Source organism: Hyla sarda, chromosome 2 (genome assembly GCF_029499605.1).
Source record: "Hyla sarda isolate aHylSar1 chromosome 2, aHylSar1.hap1, whole genome shotgun sequence".
NCBI classification, from domain to species: domain Eukaryota; kingdom Metazoa; phylum Chordata; class Amphibia; order Anura; family Hylidae; genus Hyla; species Hyla sarda.
Window position 1 is genome coordinate 339,087,129 of NC_079190.1, and position 27,244 is coordinate 339,114,372.

The 27,244-nt window shown below is 42.8% G+C and overlaps 1 protein-coding gene across 4 annotated transcripts in view; it reads left to right on the forward strand.

Annotated features, from left to right (window-relative positions):
• Positions 1 to 27,244, forward strand: part of PIK3C2B (phosphatidylinositol-4-phosphate 3-kinase catalytic subunit type 2 beta) — a 129,884-nt gene that overhangs the window by 24,017 nt on the left and 78,623 nt on the right. For all 4 annotated transcript variants that reach the window (XM_056558098.1, XM_056558096.1, XM_056558097.1 and 1 more), the window contains exons 2-3: positions 24,194 to 25,020; positions 25,793 to 25,893. In XM_056558098.1, coding sequence (XP_056414073.1) covers positions 24,298 to 25,020; positions 25,793 to 25,893 — 824 coding nt within the window. In that variant the 5' untranslated portion in view covers positions 24,194 to 24,297. The remainder of the gene's footprint in view (positions 1 to 24,193; positions 25,021 to 25,792; positions 25,894 to 27,244) is intronic.

Consider the following 27,244-nt stretch of genomic DNA (forward strand, 5'->3'; position numbering starts at 1 on the left):
GGGAGTTGTTAGTAAACACTGATTCATTCCTTCAGTATAGGTTACTGCAATAGGTAACGTAGAAGTCGATTATGTTTTAGAAAAGAAAAATGGGTCATGTTGATGGGTTATTTCACATCTGTCACTATGTGATGTCACCCTCCTGTCTTCTGTGACAGAGACCATTCTAGTAGATTCTATAACTGCACAGTTTATGCGAATGCTCTTTCCCTTTTATCAACCAAAGTAGTCTGAATGATATTTGGGGAAATAAGTCAAACAAAAAAATTAGGGATCGACCTATATTGATTTTTTAGGGCCGATACCGATAATCTGTGACCTTTCAGGCCGATAGCCGATAACTTATACCGATATTCCGGTATAAGTTATCGGCTATTCACCCCCCCCCCCCCCCCGACACCGCAGAAGCCGCTGCCGATCAGTGATTTAAATCGGGTGCTTTAAATCAATGAACTGCAGCGGCTTTTGCGGGGCCAGAGACCATCACCGCCGCCCTCTTCTCTCGCCCTGCCTGTCCTGGGGTCCTCCCTAGTCCAACCACCACCGCCGCTGCCCCATTGCCTCCCCCATCCCCGGTTTTATAATTACCTGTTCCCGGGGTCCGCGCTACTTCTGGCTCCGACGGCGTCCTGCACTGTCACTGTGCGCACTGAGGGTGACGTTGCGTTGAGGATGTTACTTGTCATTGCGCTGCGCAGCGCACAGCAATAGCGCATGACGTCGCAGGAACCAGAAGTAGCGCGGACATCGGGAACAGGTAATTATAAAACCATGGATGGGGGAGGCAATGGGGCAGTGGCAGTCTCTGGCCGGCGAGGTGAGGTGGGGGGGGGGGGGGGGTTAATTGCCGATACCGATAATGTCCAAAATCGTGAATATCGGCCGATATCTGCCAAACCGATAATCGGTCGATCCCTAAAAAAAATATAATAGTCCCAGGGGCATGTGGCTTTCTGTAGTAGTCACCACTGCGGTGGGCTGTAAGCGCTCCTTCTAGACGTGAGTGTCATCCCTGGTACATGCCTGTGTCTCTGCTTTCTCTGTTCAGGGGCAGAGTTGTGATGTTGAAGGTGCCCAGGCTTTCAATTACACCTAATAGGAGTGGCTACAATCCGGAGCGCGGTGACTACTACAGCAGGCCACACACGCCCCTGGGGCTACTTGAAAAATCACCTTCTTCATGAGCACGGACCGGTAGCAAAACATATATATATATATATATATATATATATATATATATGTAAAATCTGATGACAGGTTCCCTCTAAGATCCTTACAGAAATACCTCCCCTGAGAAGACTAGAAAAAAGGAAAGCGCTCTGTGTGATAACGTAAGGTGAAATATAAAATGAACAGATGTTCAAGTGCTCTCCAGCGGTGGTTGTACTGAGCCACATACAACAATGGTCAAGGCAGTAATAGTGGTGATAACCAGGATCCAGCAGCAACCGCTCCTGAGACAAATCAGCAACTACACAATCACCTCCAGGATCAAGCAAGGCCCGTGGATCTCGTGTAGAGTAAAGAGGTTTATTACCCACAATGCAACGCGTTTCACGGAAGACCGCTTCTTCCGCGAAACGCGTTGCATTGTGGGTAATAAACCTTTTTACTCTACACGAGATTCACGCGCCTTGCTTGATCCTGGGTTTTTCCTGGTGGTCCCCTGAGAAGAATACCTCTACAGCAGTTTCAAAAAAATGAAAATGTATTTATTTTTTTAATAATAAAGGTCTTAGTAAGCTTATTGGTTTAAAAAATTCAATGAGCACAAAAGCTTATTGGTTACGTCGCTTATGGTGGCACTATAACTTTACTGATAGTAGAAATTTCTAAAATAACACTACTAAAATACACCTGGACCACTGTTACTCAAGAGTGACCCCATTACAAATTTGCTACTAGTTAGAACCCCCAGGTGGTATAAAAAAAAATTGCCCCTGATGTCTGCCCCATGCTTTGTGAAAGTATTTCTGTGAAGTAGCCGATCCCGCTGGGCTGCACTGTGTTCTGATTTTCTTGGAAGGTGACAGATTGGGAAATCTTAAAGCCTGCTTGCAAGATTGGAATACCTGCTGCTCTAAGACCCAGCGCAACCAATCAGACACTGAGATCAGGTGATCTTACCTCATCAACAGCAGGATAATCTTTTCCACTTACTGTATGCTGGAAAAAGTCACCTCTAAACTGAACTATTGGACGACTACTGAAAATTAGAACAGTAAAACATTGACAGCAAAAACCAAAAATTTGGACACTTTGCTGCCCAGATCACAGGATTGTTCTGCCAAAAAAATAGAACTGGTGGCAAATTTGCTACATGCCCCATGTCACCTTCACCACTCCACTGTTCACTGCTGTTTCACAGTGGACAGCCACTTCAGGCTCCAGTCCTCTACTACCTAAACACAGGATAGCCACTTTAGACGTCATTCACCCTCTGTTTGGTGTTGGGCAGACTCATGGCCACTTACCTTACTTACCAGTCTCAGGTTCCCATTGGCTCCACACATATGTGTTTAACCTGAACTGCCCCCCGCCCCCCCCCCCCCCCCAACCCTCTGTTTTCTGTACCATTAACACCCAAATTGAAGTAAAGATTCTGCTGGTTTTAGGATTGGTCTAGTTGGAGACCACAGAGATGGAGAACGAAGGCTGGGTTTCCGTGGCTCTAATGTTTATTTTCTTGGTGCCATGGTGGTCTTCCAGGAAGATATGAGAAACTATTGCAGGTAGTGAAGATTTGTAGATTATTCTGGCTTCCTGTGTGAAGTTCCTCAGGGAATTGACAGTCTTCCTCGGCTGCCAGGAGTCTGGCGTGTTTGGTCTGCTTCTCGGTGGGGAAGCAGGGGAGCCAAGATGTAGGCCTAGACAAGCATAAGTCTGTGAACACCAGAAAACTGCAGTACATACAGATTCCAAGAAGGAGCAAGCAGAAGTCTTACTTTTAAACATACAGCTCCAAATAGTGCAGAATACATAGAAAAAAAAATTGCCCAACTTTCTATTCCGTTTTTGAAAAGTGGAGTTTTACACATGGTGTGCATTCTATAAAATGCTTGGATTAGAGAAAGCGTCTCTTCTTTGGAGAGATTAGTAAAACACATATGTGTAGGAGTGAGAGCAATGTTACGTTAGTCAGTACCAGTATTTTATGGCTGACAGTTGAAGTGCTGGGTGTATGTTCTGTGCAGGAGTTGTAAAACCAAGACCTGTCTGAAGCAGTCATCATGAATCCTGCAATACCTGTTTAGTTCCTGATATATTTACCTAAGGTGAGTTTCTGGTTATGTCAGTTACCTCTGTAGATATCGGTTATAAGATAACATAGCAACCTTCATTGTATTGCCATTTTCTTGACAGTACCCATGCCAAGAAACTATGCATTTTTATGTGTTATTGAGTTTTTTTTTATGTACTGACAATGGGAATCTGTATCTAATTTTATAATGGGAGAAAAAAGAACAAAAACAGCAGCACTCCAGTAAATTGTAGAACATTGTGAGTGTTGCTTTTATTCATCCATACGTGTCCAACATTTCAATTCCCAAGGAACTTTTTCAAGTATCAGCTGCTTTGTACTGACCCCATAGTGGTTGAATCATTGCAAATACAGTGGTTTGTTAGATTACAATATTTTCAGCATACAGTGGTCATTCCTGAACCATTGTAACTTGAAACCAGACTCACCATACAATGCTACATTCAGTCCGGATCTGCGAAACGTGTCAATGGCTGGAAGAACTGACCAATCACAATAGGCATTCACTGGTAAAACCCCTGTATTACTGAAGTGCATGTACTGACTGGCTGTCTGGTAGCGCCCCCTACAGTACAGGGAGGTACTACATGTTCTGTACTACTCTTTAGACACCATTACTTTTTTAGGACACTGTGTGTACTGTACAGGACCACGAAGAAGCTCCTGTCCTCTGCATACAGTGATTTATAGCCTCCGCAAGCTCTTTATTAGTTTAGTTAGTTGTTATATCTATATTAGTTATCTACTTCTTTTTCTTTAATCGTTCCTTTTACTATTTTTGGATGACATTTTGGGGCATCAGAACCAATTACCAGGTTTCCATAGACTTATTTATGGTCTCAACATACATTGGCCATCCTGGAGCCAAATATTATTGTAACTTGAGGGACCACTGTATGTGAGTAAATAAAATCGTATCTCACTTTGCTGCCATCAACTGGATTGCTGTATACATTTTTTTAATTTTTGGAAATTTATTGGGCTCTGTTGGCCAAGACCTTGCACCACATTGCACAACATCTGCTAAGTGTGGAAGGTTGTGTTGTTCTTCTCTATTGAATGGAGTTTAAAAAGGTGATATTGAAATACAGTATAGTTTTACAAACAAAATATAGGCTGGTAAAGAGCAGTTTAGATAACTGGTTGTCCATGTCATGCATGGAAGAAGACTCACATAGGGGAACCCTCTCTATGACATGACATCCAAATGCCTTGATAGAGTATAAGGACAGCTATGACACCCGCTTGGATGTATTGAACAATCGGGCAGAACCCATCACAACCTATCAAATTCCAAGTTTTCATTTGTCCAAGGAAGGTGGGAGAATGTAATACAGTACATGATGTGTTTGGTTACCATGGACATCTCCACTTATTTTCGCCAGACTATACAAAGTATCAGTTCTCTAGTAGCTAATGATATGCCTGGTCAAAGGTCAGTTTCACTGGCTGACACAAAGGGGGGCATTTAGCATTGTTTATATGCAATTTTTGACGTGTTCTGAGAGGTTTTTCAGCTTGGAAGCCCACATATCTTATTTATGATTGTTTTTTATTTTTTTATATATTTTTTTGCAATTTGTGCTAATCAGTTTTGTACTTTGGGTGTAAGTAAAGGTGATGTAGGATGTGAGAAGTTCATTGATGCCTGTCTTTTCCACACAAATTATTATTTTGCATGGCCAATTTCTTAAAGGGGTACTCCACTGGAAAACATTTTTTTTTAAATCAACTGGTGCCAGAAAGTTAAACATATTTGTAAAGTTCTTCTATTTAAAAATCTTTATCCTTCCAGTACTGATCAGCTGTTGTATGCTCCACAGGAAGTTTTCTTTTTGAATTTCCTTGCTCTCTGCTGACACCTCTGTCCATTTTAGGAACTGTCCAGAGTAGGAGCAAATCCCCATAGCAATAGAGGTGTCAGCAGAGAGCACTGTGGTCTGACAGAAGGAAAGAAAATAACTTCCTGTGGAGCATACAGCAGCTGATAAGTACTGGAATATAAGTAATTTACAAATCTGTTTAACTTTCTGGCACCAGTTGATAAAAAAAAAAAAAAGGTTTTCCTGTGGAGTACCCCTTTAAATTAGACAAAGAAACCCCCCACTATAAAAACTGCTCAAATTAAAATAAATATTGTGTGAATTTTAACACAAAGGACATCTTTATATGCTTCTCCCCAAAGTGTAATTTTATATGGTTTTATATGGCATCTGTAATACACATGCATCATAAATATCTAAAGTGTCTGTTATAAACTTTGAGGTTTCATCCAGGAAATCCAAAAGTTTGGTTAGCACAATTTGGCCATATAAAGGTCATCCGTTACAGACTGCATATACTATATACTTTAATTGTAGGGAGTGTTATATCGCACACCATGGTTGTTGAAAACCTAGTGACCATAGAAGACATGTAACTTGTCTAAATGATCTTCTTTTTCTGCTACACCAATCAGGTTGCATATAGAGCGACATGGTAGAATTTTATTGATGTTAAAGGACAAGTATCATGTAAAAAAAAAAAACGTATCCCCTTTCTGAAGGATAGGGGATAAGTTTTAGATTGTGGGGTGTTCGAGAATTTAGATCCCCGGCTCTCCTATACGGCGGCACGTCATGACTCCCGCCCGAAGTGGGGGCCACCACACCCCCTCCATATAGTTCTATGGGTGAGCCGTTCGACAATCTTTGGCTCTCCCACAGAACTATATAGAGGGGGCGTGGCTTCCCCCGCTTTGGGTGGAGGTCGTGACACGCCACTGTATAGGAGAGACGGGGCTCTAAACAGGAGATCATGGAGGGCCCTAAGTCTTTTATACATGATACTTGTCCTTTAAAGCTACCAGACTTCTTTAGTACTAGTGGCACCTAGCTTTCCTGGAGATGGGGTTGTGGCTCACCAGCTGCTAGATATTGGCGCGGCATCTTTGTTGTATGGTCATCTTTAGTTTCTGCCTTTGTATCTTTCCTAGCTTTATAGCCTCTGTTCTTAAAGGTGCCATGATGGGTATGACAGATTCTTTTTACAAGCTGATGGATCCTATTGACTTATAGGGAGGGTTTTGGGTTTTATTTATTTATTATAATTTTTTAGTCATGAATATAGTTACTTACTATGCTGTTTTTTCACTAAGAAAGCAATAGAAACCTAGCAGAAGAGAAAATTGTGCAAAGGTAAAGAGCTCCTTTGATCTTCCTGTTCATACTATTTCTTTAATCAAATATTTTACAGTTATTATTTTTAATTTTTTAAGTACTAATGTCTTTGGAGACTTCTCAGGTATGCTTGCAATAATGTTAGCTTTAGCACAATATCCAAATCATAGAATTGAAAGAGGCTACACTCACCACGTCGTCTTTAAATTGCTTTATTCAGTCCAACTAGGAGTACATACAGCGGGTGCACCTTAAGTGCAACAATATATGTTTTGCGCTACCAGTGCATCATCTGGCTACTACAGAATAAGTCATCCCCCTACGCCTTAAAGTGTACCTGTTGTCAATAAAAACTTTTTATATAATGTATATAATACCATTATATGTATATTTGTCATATACATTGGTTAAAAAATATGTATATTTTTGTCTCTGCAGTTATTGCCTGTATGTCTCTATGAGGAGTCCAAATACATGAAGTTAGGGCAGGACAAGTAGGGCTCTGTGCACTGAGGACAAGCAGGGCTCTGTGCAGTGAGGCTCTGTGACGTGCTATGGGCTCACACATGAGGATGATTGACAAGCCAGCAGCCTGCACAGAGCCCTGCTTCTCCTGTCCTCACTTCCTGCATTTGGACTCCTCACAGAGACAAACATGCAATAGCTGCATTTTTTTCACCAAAAAATGTACACTTTTTTTTTTTTTTTTACCAATGTACTGTATATTACAAATATACATACAATGTTGTTATCTACATTATCAAAAAAAAGTTTTTGATGACGACAGGTACACTTTAAGAAACCTTACCTAACATGCTCACCTGTGTGGAAAATAGCCTAACTATTAGCAGGAGCGGGTCCACGCAAGCATGATCCTCCAGGTTTATGTCGCGGCGGCTGCCACTAGCCACTCCCCTAATAGTCACATGACCTTCGGGTCAGAGAACGATGCGCCGCCTGAAGCGTTGCTGGAATTGACAGCAGTGCCAGTTTTCTATCTTAAATGTTAGCTTGAGCAGCAGACCTTCCTCGATGATCACGCTACATATGCCAATAATATACATAAAATCCTCAATGCCAATTATTACTTGAGGCTATAGATTTTGATTTATGGTTCACGTGTCAGCTGTTTCCATTGTCTTATTTTAGGGATTTTCATAAGATTGTCATCATGTTTCTGATTAATTCCGAGTGCTATGAATGTCTGTTATGTTATGTAAGGCTGTGCTGTGGCTAATAATTGCTTTCCATTCACATTGGTTTTATGTTTTGCTTTAAGAAAATGTGTGTTTAAAGAATTAGCTTATATTGATGGAGCTCATGGCGAGTTGTCAGTAGAGTTTCCTGTTAACAGATCTCCCATTGGGGAATGATGAGTGTGGCGTGTAGGCTTTTTGTGCTTTTTTACTTGCCGTGTGTTATCCCCTCATTCAGGCATGGACAAGACTTGGGCTGCATTCACACCTTAAGGCTATGTTCACATGCTGGAACATCTTGCGGACATGCCACTGGCAGCAGAGCATCGGCAGAACATGCCGGCACTAGGACCACTCGGAAATGCAGCGGAATCTGCAGAAGGAATAGAAATGTCAAATTTTTCTGCGAATGTCAGAATCGTAATTTCCCCAGCAGAAACATCTAAAATTCTGCTGTGTGAACAGTGCAGCAGAATCCCAGTGCAGCGGAATGTCTGTGTTGAATTCTTCTGAGGAATTCCGCACGGAAATTCCACTGTGTGAAGAAGGCCTAAAGGGTCTTTAGGCTAAGTTCTTATGCAGCAGCTGCCACATGTGGACAGAACTACGCCCACCATGACCATATGAATTTACAAGCAATACCACAGTTTTACAGGCAAAATAATGTGATCAATGGCCACTGCACGTGGATGTGGCCATTGCAGCATGAGTACTCGCCAAAAAATAAGCACAAATCATATTTAGTTAAAGAGTACCTCTTATGACCTTGTTAAATTTTATAATCTCCCAGTTCACTGCCCCCATGATGACAACCACCCCATACCCTGATATTGCTCTGTATTTTCTGCTCAGCCTCAGTCAGATTCACAGACTGGGAAGGGGCGGTACCCAGCAGCTGTGACATCATCTGAAGCCATACAGGGGAGAACTTCCTCCCTCACTCTGCTACACACATCCCATAGCAGTTCAGTGTGAGATGAGCTATGATTGGATAAGGCTGTACCCCCCCCTCAGTATTTCCCGCTTTTGGACTTCTGCCAGGTCAGCAGAGTCCAAAGTCTGTGCAAGAGATAGGGGGAAATGTGCTATGGACAAATGTACAAGTAGGGAGACACCTAGTGGCAACTTTTTAAAACCCAAATAAAACCTTTTTTTTACCAAAAGGAGTGCAAATTTTTTTTTAATGACAGTGCCCATTTAATTGTTTTCCTTCGCTTTTCATCTTTCTTTTTAGAGGTAATTCTATAGTAGGGGGTGCTAAGTTTCAGCTATTATAAATAGTGTCTTATCTACTGGTGTCACCTTTCACTGTAAACCTGTCTGTCATGATAAGGAGGACACTGCTAGGAAAGGATCTGTACAGGATGGGAAGTGTCAGCTTAGTTTTAGGCCTAGTGGCCAGAATGGAAAATGCTAAATTTCAGGATTATTTTAAAATATAGATAGTGTACTTATTCAATTCTTATTTCTGTAGCCTACATATTTTCCAATATAGCACAGGCTGCTATGTACTCTTTCCAGTGGCTCTCTCTCCAGCACCACTCTCACTCATTTTTCTAAGCTACTATGTTTGGTCACTTAAAGTAATTTGGCGCCACGGTATACGTTGGAATAACTTTTTGACATTATTCTCATGTATACTGGCAACATAGTCCAATGATGTCATGTGAAAGGGGCAATAGTTATACTGTATTTTCAGCTACTTTCATACCCGATATAATGTCTGTTGGTCTGTTCCTTAAAATGTTTATTTTTATTTATTTTTATTTTTTTTACACCTTTTTAGATTGTTTCTGAACTATTTGTTCTGATTTTATCATAATTTTTATTAGCATTTTTATAAAATGTATTTATGGCTCACTACTCTTTTAATATTTGGAATGTGTTTTCACAATCTCCTGTGATGTGAAATCTGGCTGTACTCTCCATAAAGTTGAAATGTTTGTTAAAATAATAATAAAAATTATAATCTTGTATTATCAAATATTACAGGATTAATCTGTAACTAATTCTGGTCATACCTTGGTTTACCCTTCTAACATAACTTGGTTCATCTTTAGTTCAACCAGTTGTAACTCTACAAAACTTGACCGGAATCAGCAAAATAAAAATAAAGGGTTTTTATTATCCTTGTTATTTTCTAAACATAATAGCAAAGTAGCTTTTTAATATACATAACAGCATTTTGAAAGATGGACCCCCTTTCACGTGTTATACCAATCACTACATTTTTTATATTGGTCTTATGTTAAGTTTTATATGGGGGTAAACTGAAAGGGGTACTCCCGTGGAAAACTTTTTTTTTTTTTTTTTTTTTTAAATCAACTGGTGCCAGAAAGCTAAACAGATTTGTAAATCACTTCTATTAAAAAATCTTAATCGTTCCAGTACTTTTTAGGGGCTGTATACTAAAGCGAAATACAAAAAATAAATGCATTTCCTGTCATGTCCTGACCACAGTGCTCTCTGCTGACCTCTGCTGTCCATTTTAGGAACTGTCCAGAGCAGCATATGTTTGCTATAGGGATTTTCTCCTGTTCTGGACAGTTCCTAAAATGGACAGCAGAGGTCAGCAGAGAGCACTGTGGTCATTACATCAGAGGAAATGCATTTCTTTTTTGGATTTCTCTTTAGTATACAGCCCCTAAAAAGTACTGGAAGGATTAAGATTTTTTAATAGAAGTGATTTACAAATCTGTTTAGCTTTCTGGCACCACTTGATTTATATATATAAAAAAAAAATAATAAAAAGGTTTCCACGGGAGTACCCCTTTAAGTGTTAGTGTAAATTGTGATTATTATTGGAATGGGTGCAACCATAGTAGGTATCAGGGCTGGACAGAACCCTAGGAGCCAACGAGCAAATGTGCACCAATTCTGGCACCATTATTTTTTGGGGGTTGTTTAATATTGATGTTTACAGGTATTTTAAAGCATATCTAGATATAAAAAAGTCTAGCTGATCTCTTGAGAGTTCTGTCACCGTAATCCTTACATGCATCTCTAACAAAGTAAACTTTACAGCTGTGTTGCCATATTGCATTCTACTACTCTGATACGGTCATCTCAGTCACATCTTGTTTAGCTTCCCTGACATACTTCCGAATAAAGCCTCTATCATACCCCGCTCTCTGTATGTCAGCTATTGACTCCTGTTGTAAGAAACATATACCACATTCTTTCCAGTTTTTGTTCTATGTATGGGAAGGTGCAGAAGTCTACATTTTCCTATACATTAACAAATAAAAAATCCACACAGTATATGCCAAAAGGAAAAAGTTTTTGCATACACTGGTTACATTGGGGCCTATGGGGGACATTTATCATTGTATGTACACTGGTTTTCTGTTCTGTTATGTTGCACTGTTTTTTTTTTTTTGTGCACAAATAGTTTTTTATGTTACGGTGGTTTGTGGATACTTTTTTGCAGTGGATAGCGAGTTATCATGTGCGCTTTTTTAATAAGTCGAGCACTAATTTTGCACAAGGCAGCATTTTGCGCAACCCTACATGCAGAAATGCATCAGATAATCGACTGCTTTGAGGTACCCTGTTGGGTTTTCTAATTTTGCGCAAAATTCATCATCCTCCGTGTGCACGTATGATAAATTCTGCACAACAGTGCAAAGTATAGACCAGTAGAAACAAAGTAAAAAAAAAAAAAAAAAAGCCCACCGCACGCCAACAATGATAAATGTCCCCCCTATGGACACATTTATTATGTATGCCTGTAGCATGATTACATTTTCTATTTGATGAGCTGATATTCATCATTATTTGCATATTGGTATACGGATCCCACATATAGACATAAAATGGCACCAGTATTTTATCCCTATTGTATCCATATTTCTGCACAGTATATACTGATGGGATTCTTTCTAGACCAGATGCATCTATATTTTCGATCACTTTTTTATCAATGGGCATTTTCCACCTCCATAGTGGATGAAAGTAGTGCATGCTGCGTTTTTAAGATGGGAATTTACTTTATACACCCATGTGAATAGCCCCACAGATTAACATTAGTTAGCTCTATATTATGGTCCGCAAAAAAATGTTAAAATATGAATGCCAAATCTGCTTCCCTGTACCAAGAGACAATAACGCTTTCTAGGTGTTTCGGTATGATCACTGTGTGGTTGAATCGTAGCCTCAAACCTTGATGGAACCTAGAAGTAGGTAGAATGCTAAAGTGGAGGCGGAGGAAGTGGAGCAGGTGGTGTTTACATTTTCGTCTGTCAGTCCTAGGCCGCATCCTAGTGCAGAGTACGAGGCCTGAGTAGAGCTTGCTTATGGTGGGAAACTGCCGTACAGAAGTAAACATTCCCCCAGACATTGTGATGAATTTTCCGCTTGATTCATCTGTAGATCAGGGGCAGCAGGTGCAGGACACAAGCATCAGAAGAGAAAGGGGGGTTGTGATCATACAGTGTAACCCCCTCCTTCCCCGCCCTGACTTGTGCTTTTTCCTCTACAGATGGGTAACCCCCCTCCTCCTCTCCCATTGCAGGTCATTAGGGAGATGCTGGATGGTTCACAAGAAGGTACCTTGGGAATACGGGGGAAGGGTTGCGATGAAATGCTTGTAAACATTGCATTTTTTTATGTATGTTACTGGCAAGGACAGACAAGCAGTTTAGTTTTTGCAGTATTTAGTAATGTTTTAAATATTGGATACATATGAATGCAAATGAAGAAAAAGAATATGTCATAGGGCTTGAAAACATACTGTAGTTTTGTTAACTCAAAATAAAATGCATACGACATATGTATAAGTGCCTGTAGATATGAGCCAGGTAGGATTCAGTTTTGGTGCTGCATGTTAAGGCCCCCACAAAATAAGACTTGGATTTCACGGTAGATGAAGATAATACCAGGCACAGTCTATACTTCAAACTAAAACTTGTTGTGGAACAGGAGTGGCCAACAAAACCCTCTCGGGGGTGCTACTCGACTGGTACAGTCGGCAAACACGAATATATGTAAAGACGACTGTGCACTCACCATCGGGTATCACTGAATATAACTTTATTCCTTATTGGCTACAGCGATAGTCAACTTAACTGGGTGCAGAGAGACATACAAGCAGGAAAGTCTCACCGGGCGGGCTAGCCTGTATGTCTCTATGCACCCAGTTAAGCTGTCTACCGCTATAGCCAATATGGAATAAAACTATATTCAGCAATACCCTATGTTGAGTGCACCATCTTTCTTCTGTACATATATTGAGACTTTGATTTCAGCTAAGGTCTTTGGCCAATCATCTCATGTGTATCAAAATGTCCCAACTCTTCCTTAACGTGTAACTCTGGGAAAAGAAGGATCTGACATATTTAATGTTAACTTCTGATCCCTTTTTTGTTTCTAAGGGAGATAAGCTGCACCACAGGCAAGCGGCTTAGTCCCATCTCCCAATTGAGTACACATGCACTCTTGGCTTACGTATGTACAGTACGTAGGCTCGGTATGCATATGAATAGGGAGTTAATTATGGAATAGCTGTTGGCCTAATGAGTGTTCAGCTAACAGCAATGGAAAGTGTATGGCTGTATTAGCAGTGCTAACTCCATAGACATCCTGATGCCCTCTCTATCAATTCATCCAGTGTGCCTCCTGCTGTTGCAAAACTGTAGTGCCCGGCATGCCTGGACGAGAGGCACACTGGTGGGAAACCCTGATCTAGACTTTTAAATGACCTTTATTCTGGATTAAAATAATTTTACTAGGTTATTTTGACATATTGTAAAAAACAAAACCAAAAAAAACAACAAACAGGTAGTTTTGCCCGTGTATTATGCCATTCCTTGGTGGTTGCATGTGCAAAATATTGCTTATACTTTCTATGCACCATTTTCTATTTAATTTTTTTTCATCATCTAATATGTATGTCTGCTGCTTTTCTCGTGCTAAAGTGTGTGTAGAGCATCCGTCTGATGTTGGTCTGTGTAGTTAGCCTGTGGTGTCTTCTGGCATAAAGCAAGTTACTGGGTCAGTCAGCGTCTTGCCGCAGAAACCTCTTGTGGCCCGTGTACTGCATTGATGTTCCTATGAATGAATGTCTGCGGTCCGGTTCGTTCTTATGTATTTGCTTATGTTAGGATATTTTATATTTGTCACCTTTAATATACAGCTAGTTTTATAAGTGATTATGTACAAGTTGTAACAGATTTTATTGCAGCTCATGCAGTGTAGGTACTGTATAGACAGGTAGTGTATAGCTATAGCAGGCAAAGAAAATGGAGCAAATGAAGTCAATAAAATATCATGTGCTGAGACTTTCTCTCCCAGATAACCCATATAGGCTGTGTTCACACGGTCCTTTTCTCCACTGTTTTGATGGTCAGGAAAAAAACACTTCCGGCGAATACTTCAAACATGTTCACGAAAGGAAAGGGCCTAAGGAGGAATGTAGTAAATAAAAGGAGAATGCATCTCATATCGCTTCTTCAAGCTACTAGTAACATAGAAGATTGATGGCATCTTAGGATAGAAATGTTATTCATTCTTTTGGTAAAATCATTTTCGACATTTCTTCTGATCTTCCCCCATCTAACCCCAGATTGTGTCCCTTGTTTTTGTGTTTAGTTTCTTATTAAAAACATCTTGATCTTAAACATGTATAAGTTTTTCAGGCACAGAACTGCTGATACAAGGATTCCTTCTCACCAAGTGCTAGTCAAAAGACAAACGTAAAGCGTACCCGTCAGATCACTCAAAAAACCAAAACTGTTATATGTTGCTCAGTATCTCATCCTGATCATGTACATGTACTTTGTATGTGTCTGTGACCTACATTTCTCTCAATATTAGCTTTATTTCTGAAATACCTTAATTTTGTCCACCAGAAGCAGAGGGGCGGGTACTCACTGTGATATCCACTCCCCCTCCTCCCCCTCCCTCTCCTCAGTCCAGTGCTTCCCAACCAGGGTGCCTCCAGCTGTTGTAAAACTACAGCTACCAGCATGCCCACACATCATTTGGCTGTGCAGGCATGCGGGGAGTTTTAGTTTTGAAACAGCTGGAGGATATGATTGTAGTCCCCCTTTATTACACACACACACACACACACACACAGACTTCATATATTCTTACACATTAGATAGACACACTGATATACACACATACATATATATACACACACACACACACACACTGGGTTCATATAGTCTTACACATACACATTAGATAGACACACTGATATACACACACACACACACACACACACACACACACATATATATATATATATATATATTTATATATATACACACACACACACACACACACACACACACACACACACACACATACATGCAGGGACACTTACTTTTTCGTCTGCAATGCATGTTTCTGCCTCTCTCATTGATGTCTGCTGTGTGGAGCCGGCAGAGGTCTTCCTGCCCCTCCCTTTCTCTTCACATGAGTCTGCAGTGTGTACAGCCCCTCCCCCCTCCATAACGTCCTGGAGTCCGGAGTCCTGGAGACCGGGACGAAGCAGTGTACACAGAAGCACTGAAAGCAATTGCAAAACCTATTGGTTATACATGCTTTACAACATATCAAAAGTTTTTATATTTGACAGTGCCCATTTAAATAGCTGCCGGCTGAACATTTGTTCGGCCAACACCTATCTTTCCCGATGTCCTCTTAGACATGAATGTTTGGCACAGTTGACCATTTTTGTGTCTTCTATAAAGAGGGGAGGGGTAAGCCGCAGCCAGAGAGCTCTGGCGACGGCTTATCTCTCAAAGAACAATAAGGTTGGGCAGTTGAAATCCAACATATCTGACTCCCGACTTCTGTCAGTGAAGATTCAAGAGGCCACCATACACTTAAGACAGATTTTTTTTTTCAAATGTGTATGGGCACCTTAGAGTTCCCCAAATTATATTAGGGAAAAAAATGATCTGGCTGACAGAATGTAAAGAGAGAATTTTTTAAGATTGGTCAAACTTAATTCAGTCTTTAAGGGTTTCAAAAGATTAGGAATTACTGGTTTAGTTACATATAAACTGTATAGACCGCAATAGAACACCTGAAAACCCTCTACTAGGAAACAAAAAAATTAGGCCAGTGGTCTCCAAACTGCAGACCCCCAGCTGTTGCACAATCACAACTCCCAGCATTACTGGAAAGCCAATGTTCAATGTCCAGACACACTGGGAGCTGTAGCCCCTCAACAGCCAGAAGCCCTTACTGGTAGACTATAGAGGAGGATGTTGCATGGCAGGGTAGGTAATAGTGGTGAGGGTAAAGCAAGAGCAAAATGCAGTTGACTGATGCACAACGGAAGGCTAGTGTCTTACTTATTGCTAAGTTAGTTCCAGAACAACCATTAGGGTAAGTTCACATAGTCACTAACCACTTGGCGCAGAACCGCGCAGTCGTACTTATAATGAATCTTCTATTGTCTTTAATGGGAGATGGTGAATTGCGTGAAAAAGAAGTGTCCTGTTACATTTTTCTATGCAGTTTTGCTTTAAAGAGGTTATCCACCATAAGGTAATTTTAGTACGTACCTGGCAGGCAGTAATGGACATGCTTAGGAAGGATCTGCGCTTGTCTTGGGGCTAAATGGCTAAGTCATGAGATTACCATAACAATGTGGCTAGCTTTTTGTGAATTTGTATTTCCTGTTTGACTGTTCTTTTTTTTTTACTACAAATTCCACAATTCTATTTTCCTCCTTCCCACACATCAGTCACCCCACCCATTGAAACATAAATGAGCTGCAGACTTGTGGTTTTCAATCAGGGTGCCTCCAGCTGTTGCATTAGTTGCAGATTGATCCCTCCACCCATTGAAGCAGACAGGCTCCCTGTCATCAGCTGACTAGTGAGTCAGGTCTCAGCCGCATTGCAAGCTGGGAAAAATCCGAGACAATAGTCATTTTGTATGCTGGTAAAAATAAATAGTGAGGGGAAAATCCACAGAAGAATTGTGAGAAAACCGTAACACCCAGGTACAGACACTATATTATGAACTACACTAACTTTACAGCCCCTGTAGCATAGTCAAATAAAAACATTCCTGGAATACCCCTTTAAAGATCACATTGTAATCATTGGGACCTTCAGTACAGGCCCCCTTGTGATTATTGTGGCTCAGAGAGGTTTTTGCCCATGTACACCTACTCTTATACCATAAAAATACCATAGCTGAGTGGAAAGCTAGTATTTATTTTTATGGAGCCCCCATAATAAGAAAAAGTGATGATTAAATAGAAATAAGCAGAAAACTGATATAGATAAAGCAAATATTCATCTGTAAGATATATACAGAGCTCTGGGTCAGGAGAATGACTTCTGTTTTGAGGACAGGAGCTTCTTCAGGATGCAGTACAGTTTATATAGTGTAGACAAGTGGTTCCCAACCTGGAGTACAAGTACCCCCAGGGGGTAGTTCTCCAGGGCGAAAAAAATCAGTAATTGCAGTCGCAGCCACTGGTCACTGGCCGGAGCCACTTTAAAATAAATAAACCATAGCTCTTGGTGGGCTGACATCACTGCACCGAGGAGTGTAACAGGAGGACAGCAGAGGAAAAGCGTGGGCATTGGGCTGCTGTGGGCAGTAACTACCAATGGCTTTGGTGCTCCACTGCTCCTGCGGACCGGTGATTCACTGCCATAGCCATTAGCCATAGCATTAGGTCCCCAGAGCAGAGTAGCTGGACTGAAGCAGGACAGTATGGGAGCCTACAACTATATATGGGGGCAGTGTGGTGGCCTACAGCTAAATATGGGGGCACAAAGGGGGCCCTAACTACTTTATGGGGACACAAAGCTGGAACTATTACTGTATGGGGCAATACACAGGGGAATTTTGTAAAGAGGTTTGTATTGTACTGTAGAAAGGAACCTAAAATGTTTGTTTGGCTGGGTCTGTGAAGACGATTCTTGGCAGGGAGAAATCTTAATGGCGGTCTAGGCCGCATAGTTAAGAAAAGTAAACCCCAATCAGAGAAGACATCACTTGTGAATTGTGGGCCTGAAATAATAGAGAGAGGAGGAGGGGACCTGGGGAGATGATAGGAGATGGGGTAAAGTATACTATATTAATTACAAAAATGTCTCTTATATGGGAGAAAAGTTTTTGTGAATCGACTGTCAAGGGGTACTCAGGCAAACAAAAAGCTTGGGAACCACAGGTGTAGAGTATTAAGTTTAAGGCTAGTGTCCAAAAAAATAAATGAATGTAATTTGCACGGGTAGATAGTAGCATAAGACATATAATCTGTATTGTACTAAACAGGCAATCTGTTCATTCCTACCTAGTACTCTTAGTATTAGGTAGGTATTGTTAGGGCCCAGGTGTTCGGTGGTTTGGGGTAGGGGTGCAGTAGCTGAGGAGACAATCCAACACTTCTGGTTATGAAGTGTTACGCCTAGCGCTCCGGGTCCCCGCTCCTCCCCGGAGCGCATACGGCGCCTCTCTCTCCGCAGCGCCCCGGTCGGTCCCGCTGACCGGGAGCGCTGCACTGTCATGGCCGTCGGGGATGCGATTCGCACAGCGGGACGCGCCCGCTCGCGAATCGCATCCCAGGTCACTTACCCGTTCCCGTCCCCTGCTGTCATGTGCTGGCGCGCGCGGCTCCGCTCTCTAGGGCGCGCGCGCGCCAGCTCCCTGAGACTTAAAGGGCCAGTGCACCAATGATTGGTGCCTGGCCCAATTAGCTCAATTGGCTTCCATCTGCTCCCTGCCTTTATCTGACCTCCTCCCATGCACTCCCTTGCCGGATCTTGTTGCCTTGTGCCAGTGAAAGCGTTTTGTGTGTCCTAAGCCTGTGTACCAGTACTTCTGCTATCCACCCTGACTACGTACCTTGCCGCCTGCCCCCGACCTTCTGCTACGTCCGACCTTGCTTCTGTCTACTCCCTTGTACCGCGCCTATCTTCAGCAGCCAGAGAGGTTGAGCCGTTGCTAGTGGATACGACCTGGTCACTACCGCCGCAGCAAGTCCATCCCGCTTTGCGGCGGGCTCTGGTGAAAACCAGTAGTGACTTAGAACCGATCCACTAGCACGGTCCACGCCAATCCCTCTCTGGCACAGAGGATCCACTACCTGCCAGCCGGCATCGTGACAGTAGATCCGGCCATGGATCCCGCTGAAGTTCCTCTGCCTGTTGTCGCCGACCTCCCCACACTGGTCGCCCAGCAAGCCCGACAGATTGCCCAACAAGATCACCAGCTGTCGTACTTGACCACCATGACTCAGCAACTCCAGTCGCAGCTACAGCAGATTCAGTCTCAGCTACAGCAGCAGCAACCATCTCCTCCGCCAGCTCCTGCACCTCTTCCACAGCGAGTGGCCACTCCTAGCCTCCGCCTGTCCTTGCCGGACAAATTTAATGGGGACTCTAAGTTTTGCCGTGGCTTTCTTTCGCAATGTTCCCTGCACATGGAGATGATGTCGGATCAGTTTCCTACTGAAAGGTCTAAGGTGGCTTTCGTAGTCAGCCTTCTGTCTGGAAAAGCCCTGTCATGGGCCACACCGCTCTGGGACCGCAATGACCCCGTCACTGCCTCTGTACACTCCTTCTTCTCGGAAATTCGAAGTGTCTTTGAGGAACCTGCCCGAGCCTCTTCTGCTGAGACTGCCCTGCTGAACCTGGTCCAGGGTAATTCCTCCGTTGGCGAGTACGCCATACAATTCCGTACTCTTGCTTCTGAACTATCCTGGAATAATGAGGCTCTCTGTGCGACCTTTAAAAAAGGCCTATCCAGCAACATTAAAGATGTTCTGGCCGCACGAGAGACTCCTGCTAACCTGCATGAACTCATTCATCTAGCCACTCGCATTGACATGCGTTTTTCTGAGAGGCATCAAGAGCTCCGCCAGGAAAAAGACTTAGATCTCTGGACACCTCTCCCACAGTCTCCATTGCAATCTGCGCCTAGGCCTCCCGCCGAGGAGGCCATGCAAGTGGATCGGTCTCGCCTGACCCTGGAAGAGAGGAATCGCCGTAAGGAAGAGAATCTTTGTCTGTACTGTGCCAGTACCGAACATTTTTTGATGGATTGTCCCATCCGTCCTCCACGTCTGGGAAACACACGCTCGCACCCAGCTCTCGTGGGTGTGGCGTCTCTTGATGCTAAGTCGGCTTCTCCACGTCTCACGGTGCCTGTACGGATTTCTTCTTCAGCCAGCTCTTCCCTCTCTGCCGTGGCCTGCCTGGACTCTGGTGCCTCTGGGAATTTTATGCGGGAGTCCTTGGTGAATAAATTCCGCATCCCAGTGACCCGTCTTGTCAAGCCTATCCACATTTCCGCGGTCAACGGAGCCAGGTTGGATTGCTCCGTGTGTTTCCGCACGAAGCCCCTTCTAATGTGCATCGGACCTCATCACGAGAAGATTGAATTTTTGGTCCTCCCCAATTGCACTTCCGAAGTTCTCCTTGGACTACCCTGGCTTCTACACCATTCCCCAACCCTGGATTGGTCCACAGGGGAGATCAAGAGCTGGGGTACCTCTTGCTTCAAGGACTGCCTTAAACCGGTTACCAGTACTCCCTGCCGTGACCCTGTGGTTCCTCCTGTATCCGGTCCCCCTAAGGTCGTTATGGACTCTGCCCGCCTTAAGAAGTGCCTCTCCCCCCCTCCCAGTCCAGTCAGGCAAGCCTCGGTGCCTCCTCATGGCCCTCGTCCTGGTGTCACACTGCCCCGTGCCAGGCCTCGCCCTCTGCCCTCCCTCCCCATTCCCACTCCTGCTGTACTGCCTGCCGTTGAGGAATCCCTCCATCCTTTCCCGGTGTCCTCATCCCAGGGGAGGCAGTTACCGGACAAAGAGAAGGGGAGACCTAAGGGGGGGGGGTACTGTTACGCCTAGCGCTCCGGGTCCCCGCTCCTTCCCGGAGCGCATACGGCGCCTCTCTCTCCGCAGCGCCCCGGTCGGTCCCGCTGACCGGGAGCGCTGCACTGTCATGGCCGTCGGGGATGCGATTCGCACAGCGGGACGCGCCCGCTCGCGAATCGCATCCCAGGTCACTTACCCGTTCCCGTCCCCTGCTGTCATGTGCTGGCGCGCGCGGCTCCGCTCTCTAGGGCGCGCGCGCGCCAGCTCCCTGAGACTTAAAGGGCCAGTGCACCAATGATTGGTGCCTGGCCCAATTAGCTCAATTGGCTTCCATCTGCTCCCTGCCTTTATCTGACCTCCTCCCATGCACTCCCTTGCCGGATCTTGTTGCCTTGTGCCAGTGAAAGCGTTTTGTGTGTCCTAAGCCTGTGTACCAGTACTTCTGCTATCCACCCTGACTACGTACCTTGCCGCCTGCCCCCGACCTTCTGCTACGTCCGACCTTGCTTCTGTCTACTCCCTTGTACCGCGCCTATCTTCAGCAGCCAGAGAGGTTGAGCCGTTGCTAGTGGATACGACCTGGTCACTACCGCCGCAGCAAGTCCATCCCGCTTTGCGGCGGGCTCTGGTGAAAACCAGTAGTGACTTAGAACCGATCCACTAGCACGGTCCACGCCAATCCCTCTCTGGCACAGAGGATCCACTACCTGCCAGCCGGCATCGTGACATGAAGCATCTTCATTTTTAGGATATATGTATTTATGTATGTTTTTCTTTTTTTTCCTATGAAGATTCCCTACTTACCTTCATAGCTTATCTATCTGTCAGCAGGGTGCACATGGTTCTTGTGAATGTTTCTTCTGGTGTCTGTGTTTATATAGTTAAGGTTTAGGGCCTTGGTCTTTGTCAGTTATATGGGCTAAGAATTCACCAAGAAGCATAGGAGTTTCCATTGCAGCTAGACACGCAATCCATTCTCTTTCAGGAACTTGTTGAACTTCTCTTTCTCCTCTCAATAAAATACTTTTACATTTACAAAGTTTTCCTTCTGTAATACAGCTTATAGCTAGTGATGATATTTTCACATGTATGCAAGTTGGGTATCCTTCATTGCTTCAAAGGCTCTGTGTAAAGTCTCTCTTACAGACTCCGTCCGGAGCCAAAAGACTGAGCTAGTGGTCCGTTGTGTTACAGACATGAACGGATCCCAATGGATTCCATTGATTTAAGTTGGGTCTGTCTGGTTTTCCTCTGGTTTCCATTTATTTAGCAGGATCTGACCCAACAAAAATACTATTTGCATTTTCTTTTTTTGTCCACTCAGGTCTTGCTAATTAAATGGATTCTGCAACATGAGCTTTAATGCACATGTGAACATAACTTTAGTCATACGTTTAGCATTTGTAGCCAGTCCATACTTCTGAAGTTGCTTTATGACAATAGTTCACATTGTGTTATAGTATGAAAACATTTAATCACCATAAGAAGACAATGGCCCAGATTTACCAATTTGCCTGAGGACAGAAACAGTCTGGTTCTCCAATAGTAACCAATTACAGCTCAGCTTTCATTTTACCAGAGCTCATGAAGATATGAAACATGAGCTGTGGTTGGTAGTCATGGGCAAAACCAGAAAGTTACTGTCTTCAGACAGATCGGTAAATCTGGGTCAATATATTAGGAATAAAGTTTACCGTAAAAATGAAAGGTGAACGGAAGCTGTTTTCTAAGGTGGGTAAATAATTAGAAGTTTGTCTGTGGGCCACGTTCTTATATGTTTGCTTCAAATCTCCTTCAACTTACAGTGATATGTCTGTTAAATGGTCACTCTCATTAAAACTATTTTTTGCTATTGCACTCCTTATGGTAAATGAAAAATCTTTCTAATATACTTGTGTTTATTTGTGTTTAAAAAAAAGCTGCCACTAGGTATCTCCCTACTTGTCCAGAGCACATTTTCCACCACCTTTTCAACAGACTTCGGACTACTGCTGGCCTGGCAGAAGTCCAAACACAGGTAATGCAGCCTAGAGTGCTGAGGGGGTGTGTGCAGCTTCATCCAATGATAGCTCCTCTCACACTAAACTGCACACTGGCAGTTGTTAGCAGAATAAGGGAGGAAGGTCTCCCCTGTATGGCTTCAAATGATGTCACACCTGCTGGGTAACGCCCCTTCCCAGTCTGTGAATCTGAACCAGAGGCTGAGCAGAAATACAGGGTAATATCAAGGTAGAACACTAAAAAAATAATAAAAAATAAAGGCAGGGGGTGGTTGAGCATGATGGGGGCAGTGAACTGGGAGGACTATAACATTTATCAAGTTAATGAGAGGTACTCTTTAAGTTCCTTTGTAGCAAGAATCTGTTTTAAATAAATCTTTATCCCTCCCTATACTCTTATAGGGTAAGGTCACACTTGCTGTATTTTGCTGCATATTTGCTGCTGCATATTTTCCTACCCATTGAAGTCAATGGATAGCAAAATACGCAGCTGATTTTATGTGACAATGTCGTGTAAGAGCTTAGATTTCTAATGATGCCCATTATGTATTCTTTCTGATTTTTTTCGCACAGGGTGCTGGTGAAAGGAGCAGAGCATCCCAACTGCCTATGCCTTGCACAGACTGTAATACATAAATACCAGACACCATGCTTAGATTTTCCATTATAGAATACTTTTAAATTCAGTGAGTTAACCAATCGGCCTCCCTTCTACTCCATCCAAATTGAGTTATAGTTGGATTGAATAAATGTTTCTCCTCCTAATATATTTGTGATGACATCACTGCTTGCAAAATGCAAGAACTTGACTTATTAGTGCAGTATTCATGAGAAAAGCAAATATTCATGCTAATTCTTCTCATCTTTTTTTCGCTGCTGTGTATGTCTTAAAAAAAATCCTGCAGAATTTCTTACTGTGTATATGGAATATAAAATACCCCATTCAGATGCACTGGATGTTTGCAGATTGGATGATGATTGAGGTCCTGAAACCATATCTAAACCCCCATGTAGCATGTATACCTTTTACAGGTGGTCTTGGTGTATATTAATATATAAGATGTATTCTTATTGTATGCTTTTTTCCTTTTTTACATTGGTAACTGTGGTTGTAATATTACCTTAAAGGGGTTTATCCAGGAAAAAAACTTAAACAGATTTGTAAATTACTTCTGTTAAAAAAATCTTAATCCTTTCAGTACTTATGAGCTGCTGAAGTTGAGTTGTTCTTTTCTGTCTAAGTGCTCTCTGATGACACATGTCTCGGGAACCGCCCAGAGTAGAAGCAAATCCCCATAGCAAACCTCTTCTACTCTGTGCAATTCCCGAGAGATGTCAGCAGAGAGCCCTGTTGCCAGACAGAAAAAAAAACAACTAAACTTCAGCAGCTGATAATTATTGGAAGGATTAAGATTTAATAGAAGTCATTTACAAATCTGTTTAACTTTCTGAAGCCAGTAGATATAAAAAAAAAAGTATTTTCCTGGAAATAACCCTCAACCATAAAGCAGCAATGTGATAGCTGAAACATTTTAAGAATGCCAAGCAGTTAAGGGTTTGAGAAAGAAATACTGCACTTACTGCTCTTTTTACAGAATATCATCCAAGAACACTTGGTTATAGCTAAAAGGTAAAAAGTGGTCATGCTAGACATTAGTCTTTTGAAGTTAAAGAACAAAATCCCATGCCAAAACCTTTTTGAAGTAGTGATGTATGTATGGTATTACATAAATGCAGACTTTTGTTATTTTTCATGATGGCTTTTATTATCTTCCTTCTAGGTGGCCTCCAGAAGCATTATGCCTTATTCGGCAGGAAAGGATTTTTCTCGACAGTAGCCTTTTTCTGTCTGCTTTGCGTATTGATAAAAAATTTTTTTTTAGTAATGTCAACTTCGGGTGGAAAGAAGGAACAATGGAATGGCCTAGAAGCACTAGGAATGAGTCGAAAAGAACTTGCATTAGCAGAGGCCCTGCAAATGGAGTATGATGCTCTCTCCAGACTCCGACGAGATAGCCAGCAGTCTTTGACTAATGACAGTCCTCTCATCTCCTGGGAAGATGTTTCACAATCCTCTTCAACTGTTCCTTCACCTCCAAGAAACAAACCTCCACCCTCTAGAGACTACTTGTATATATATGATGATACAAACCACAGAAATGGGCAAGATGAAGGAAGACGGTCCCCCAAAAGTTTTTCACCCCCAGTACCTTCCCACTCTGAGGTTATGAAATATTTGAAGGAGGTTTCCTCATCTACGGATAATATTTCTCAAACTCGCGATGTAAATGTGTACACTGAAGATACGGGAGGCAAACTGCTTAGTCGTAGGATTTCAGAAGAGGAAGATGCACCCTTAATAAGTAGGGGAGAGGAGTGCCTGAATTTAGACTATGAAGAAATTAATGATACACTTACCCGACTAAATCTGACACCTACCTATGATTCTGAGCTTTTACGACAAGCAGAAGGGCATTGGAAAGATGTCAGCTTAAGGAAGAAAGTGACTGGAAAACCAGTAGCACGAAGCAACACATTGCCTCCTCAACTACCACCACGCACCTATGGACAGAAGCAGCACAGGAATACTAGAGCATCCATTGGACCAGTAAGTTATTAGTAAACCAGATTACAATATATGTCAGTAAAATATTTGATACAATTTTTTGTTTTGTCTAATTGTGATCTCTGGACACAAGATAGTTACAAATACATGGAATTTAGTAATGTCCCCATAATGTCACTTGTGTATACCAGAAGTATTAGCTCTTTGCCAAGAGCTAAAAAAATGTAACCTGTCAAAACTTTGGGTCCAAATTTGATATGAATATTTTCAATTCTTGTGGTTCCTCTACCTCTATCCCAGCAAAATTTCTCCTGAGAAGTTGATATGAAGTATATTGTCCCAGATCCAGTAACATTTTCCCTGCACTATGACTGATACCTGCACAGGAGTGTTACATGGGTGAGAACAAGGCCAACAGGGAGTGAGAGCGGAAAGCAGGGAGGATGGAGGGGAAGGAAAGGCATATACACAGTATAACTGGGAACTTCGAGTCCCTGTTTCCTGCAGATTAGTATTTAACCAAGTCGATTAAATAATTTCAGCCATGGATTATTAAGGTGGTGTGCCACTTTAGTGAAGGGATTTCCTTTACGATCATGAACGCACTACTACTTTATATTCTGCCTGCCTTGTCTCTCTACCCTGGGGCTCCATTTGTCACCATATCTTATCTTATTAGTGGTGTTTGTTGTCAGTGACAAACAATGCTCAATAAGGGAGCACAGGAGATAGAAGGACATTTTTCTCAGGGTTGCTGTATGAACGGAAGAGGAAGACCTGGAATGTCTTAGTAATGTCGCTGCTTCTTTTACAGGACTCCATGCGGCCGTACCCCCAGCACAACGGCTGCGAGCTGTTTGAAATGTCAGAGCAAAGGGATGAGGAGACGGCTGCATTTTGTCACATGCTGGATGTGTGAGTAAATATTTATTAATGCCTGAAGACCAGAGTCATATGAGAAGGGTTGGTGGATGTATATGGTAATGAATAGGGTGTTCTACAACCAACATTCTTACCTATAAATGAACTGATCAGTTTGTGTAGTCATTTTGAAAAACCTCCGATGCCTGTGAGATATGTTAAAAGTTGTGGGGTCTGGGCACAGAAACCCCAAATGACCACTAGAACAAAGTGGCTGTTGTGCTCTAAGTGCAAAGGAGCATAGCGCCCAGCAGAGCATCACAGCCCCTTCATTCTAGTGAGGATGTGACGGCAAACCACCCACACACAACTCATAAGCATCTTCTATTTAACTTCACAGAAACTGATGGTAAAACTATCACTGTTATTTATACAAAATTACTGTAGTCAGTATTGAAAAGTCTCATTGGAAGTATAACTGCATTTTCTGTTGTCCCTTTTGCTTAAAATGTCACTGCAACTAAAGAAACTGGCAATATCTTTGTAAGAAAAGTGTGTAGAGTGTAAAACTAAATACATAAATAAATAACAATTTTATCAGTTTCAACATGAAGGTGTTTTTCAGGGAGGGAATACATTTTAAAGGTTGCCTTAAAAAAAAAAAAAAAAAAATTTCTCGGTCGCTCTTCATTGGGGGACACAGACACTGATGGGTATATGCTCTTGTCACTAGGAGGCGCTGACACTAGGAAAAAAAAAATCGGCTCCTACCTGGCAGGATATACCCGCCCACTGGAAGTGAGGTAATCAGTTTTAGCTAGTGTCAGTAGGAGCTCCCAAGACCTGGTCTTTTTTTAATTATTTTCTAGTAAGGGCTGTTTAGTTTTTTTCCTCCCTTTTGTTTCTCATTTTCAGGTGATGGTCCAGGAGCATGGCGCTACCTGTTCCCCCATATGCGACAAAGGGGCACAGACATAGAGTATGTACTGTTAATCCCTTCTCATCAACGGCCAGCGCCTGGAGGTTGTACCCTGGGTCCGGGTCCCCCACTGCCCCTGCTCACTCGACTATCTTAGCCTGGTATGATGCAGTGTGGCCATAAGCTGGTTGAAGACTTCAGGGTTAGTATCTGGAGTTTTCGGGTAAGTATGACCCCCCCCTCCCCCTCCCAGAAAGCCCAAACCAGAATGGCTGTGGTCCAGGTCTCAAGGGGTTGAGGGACACTACATGGGGGGCCTCGGTTCCCGGCAGTATGTAAGGGGTTAACTGTGCAGCTCCTCTTCTCCGGCACCCATCCCTGCAGTCTTTACATGCGGTTACTCAGCTGGAGGGACGGCAGTGCGGCTGTGCCCCTACAGCTATAGCGCCAAACAGCGCGGACGGCCACAGTCTTATCCCCCTGCTT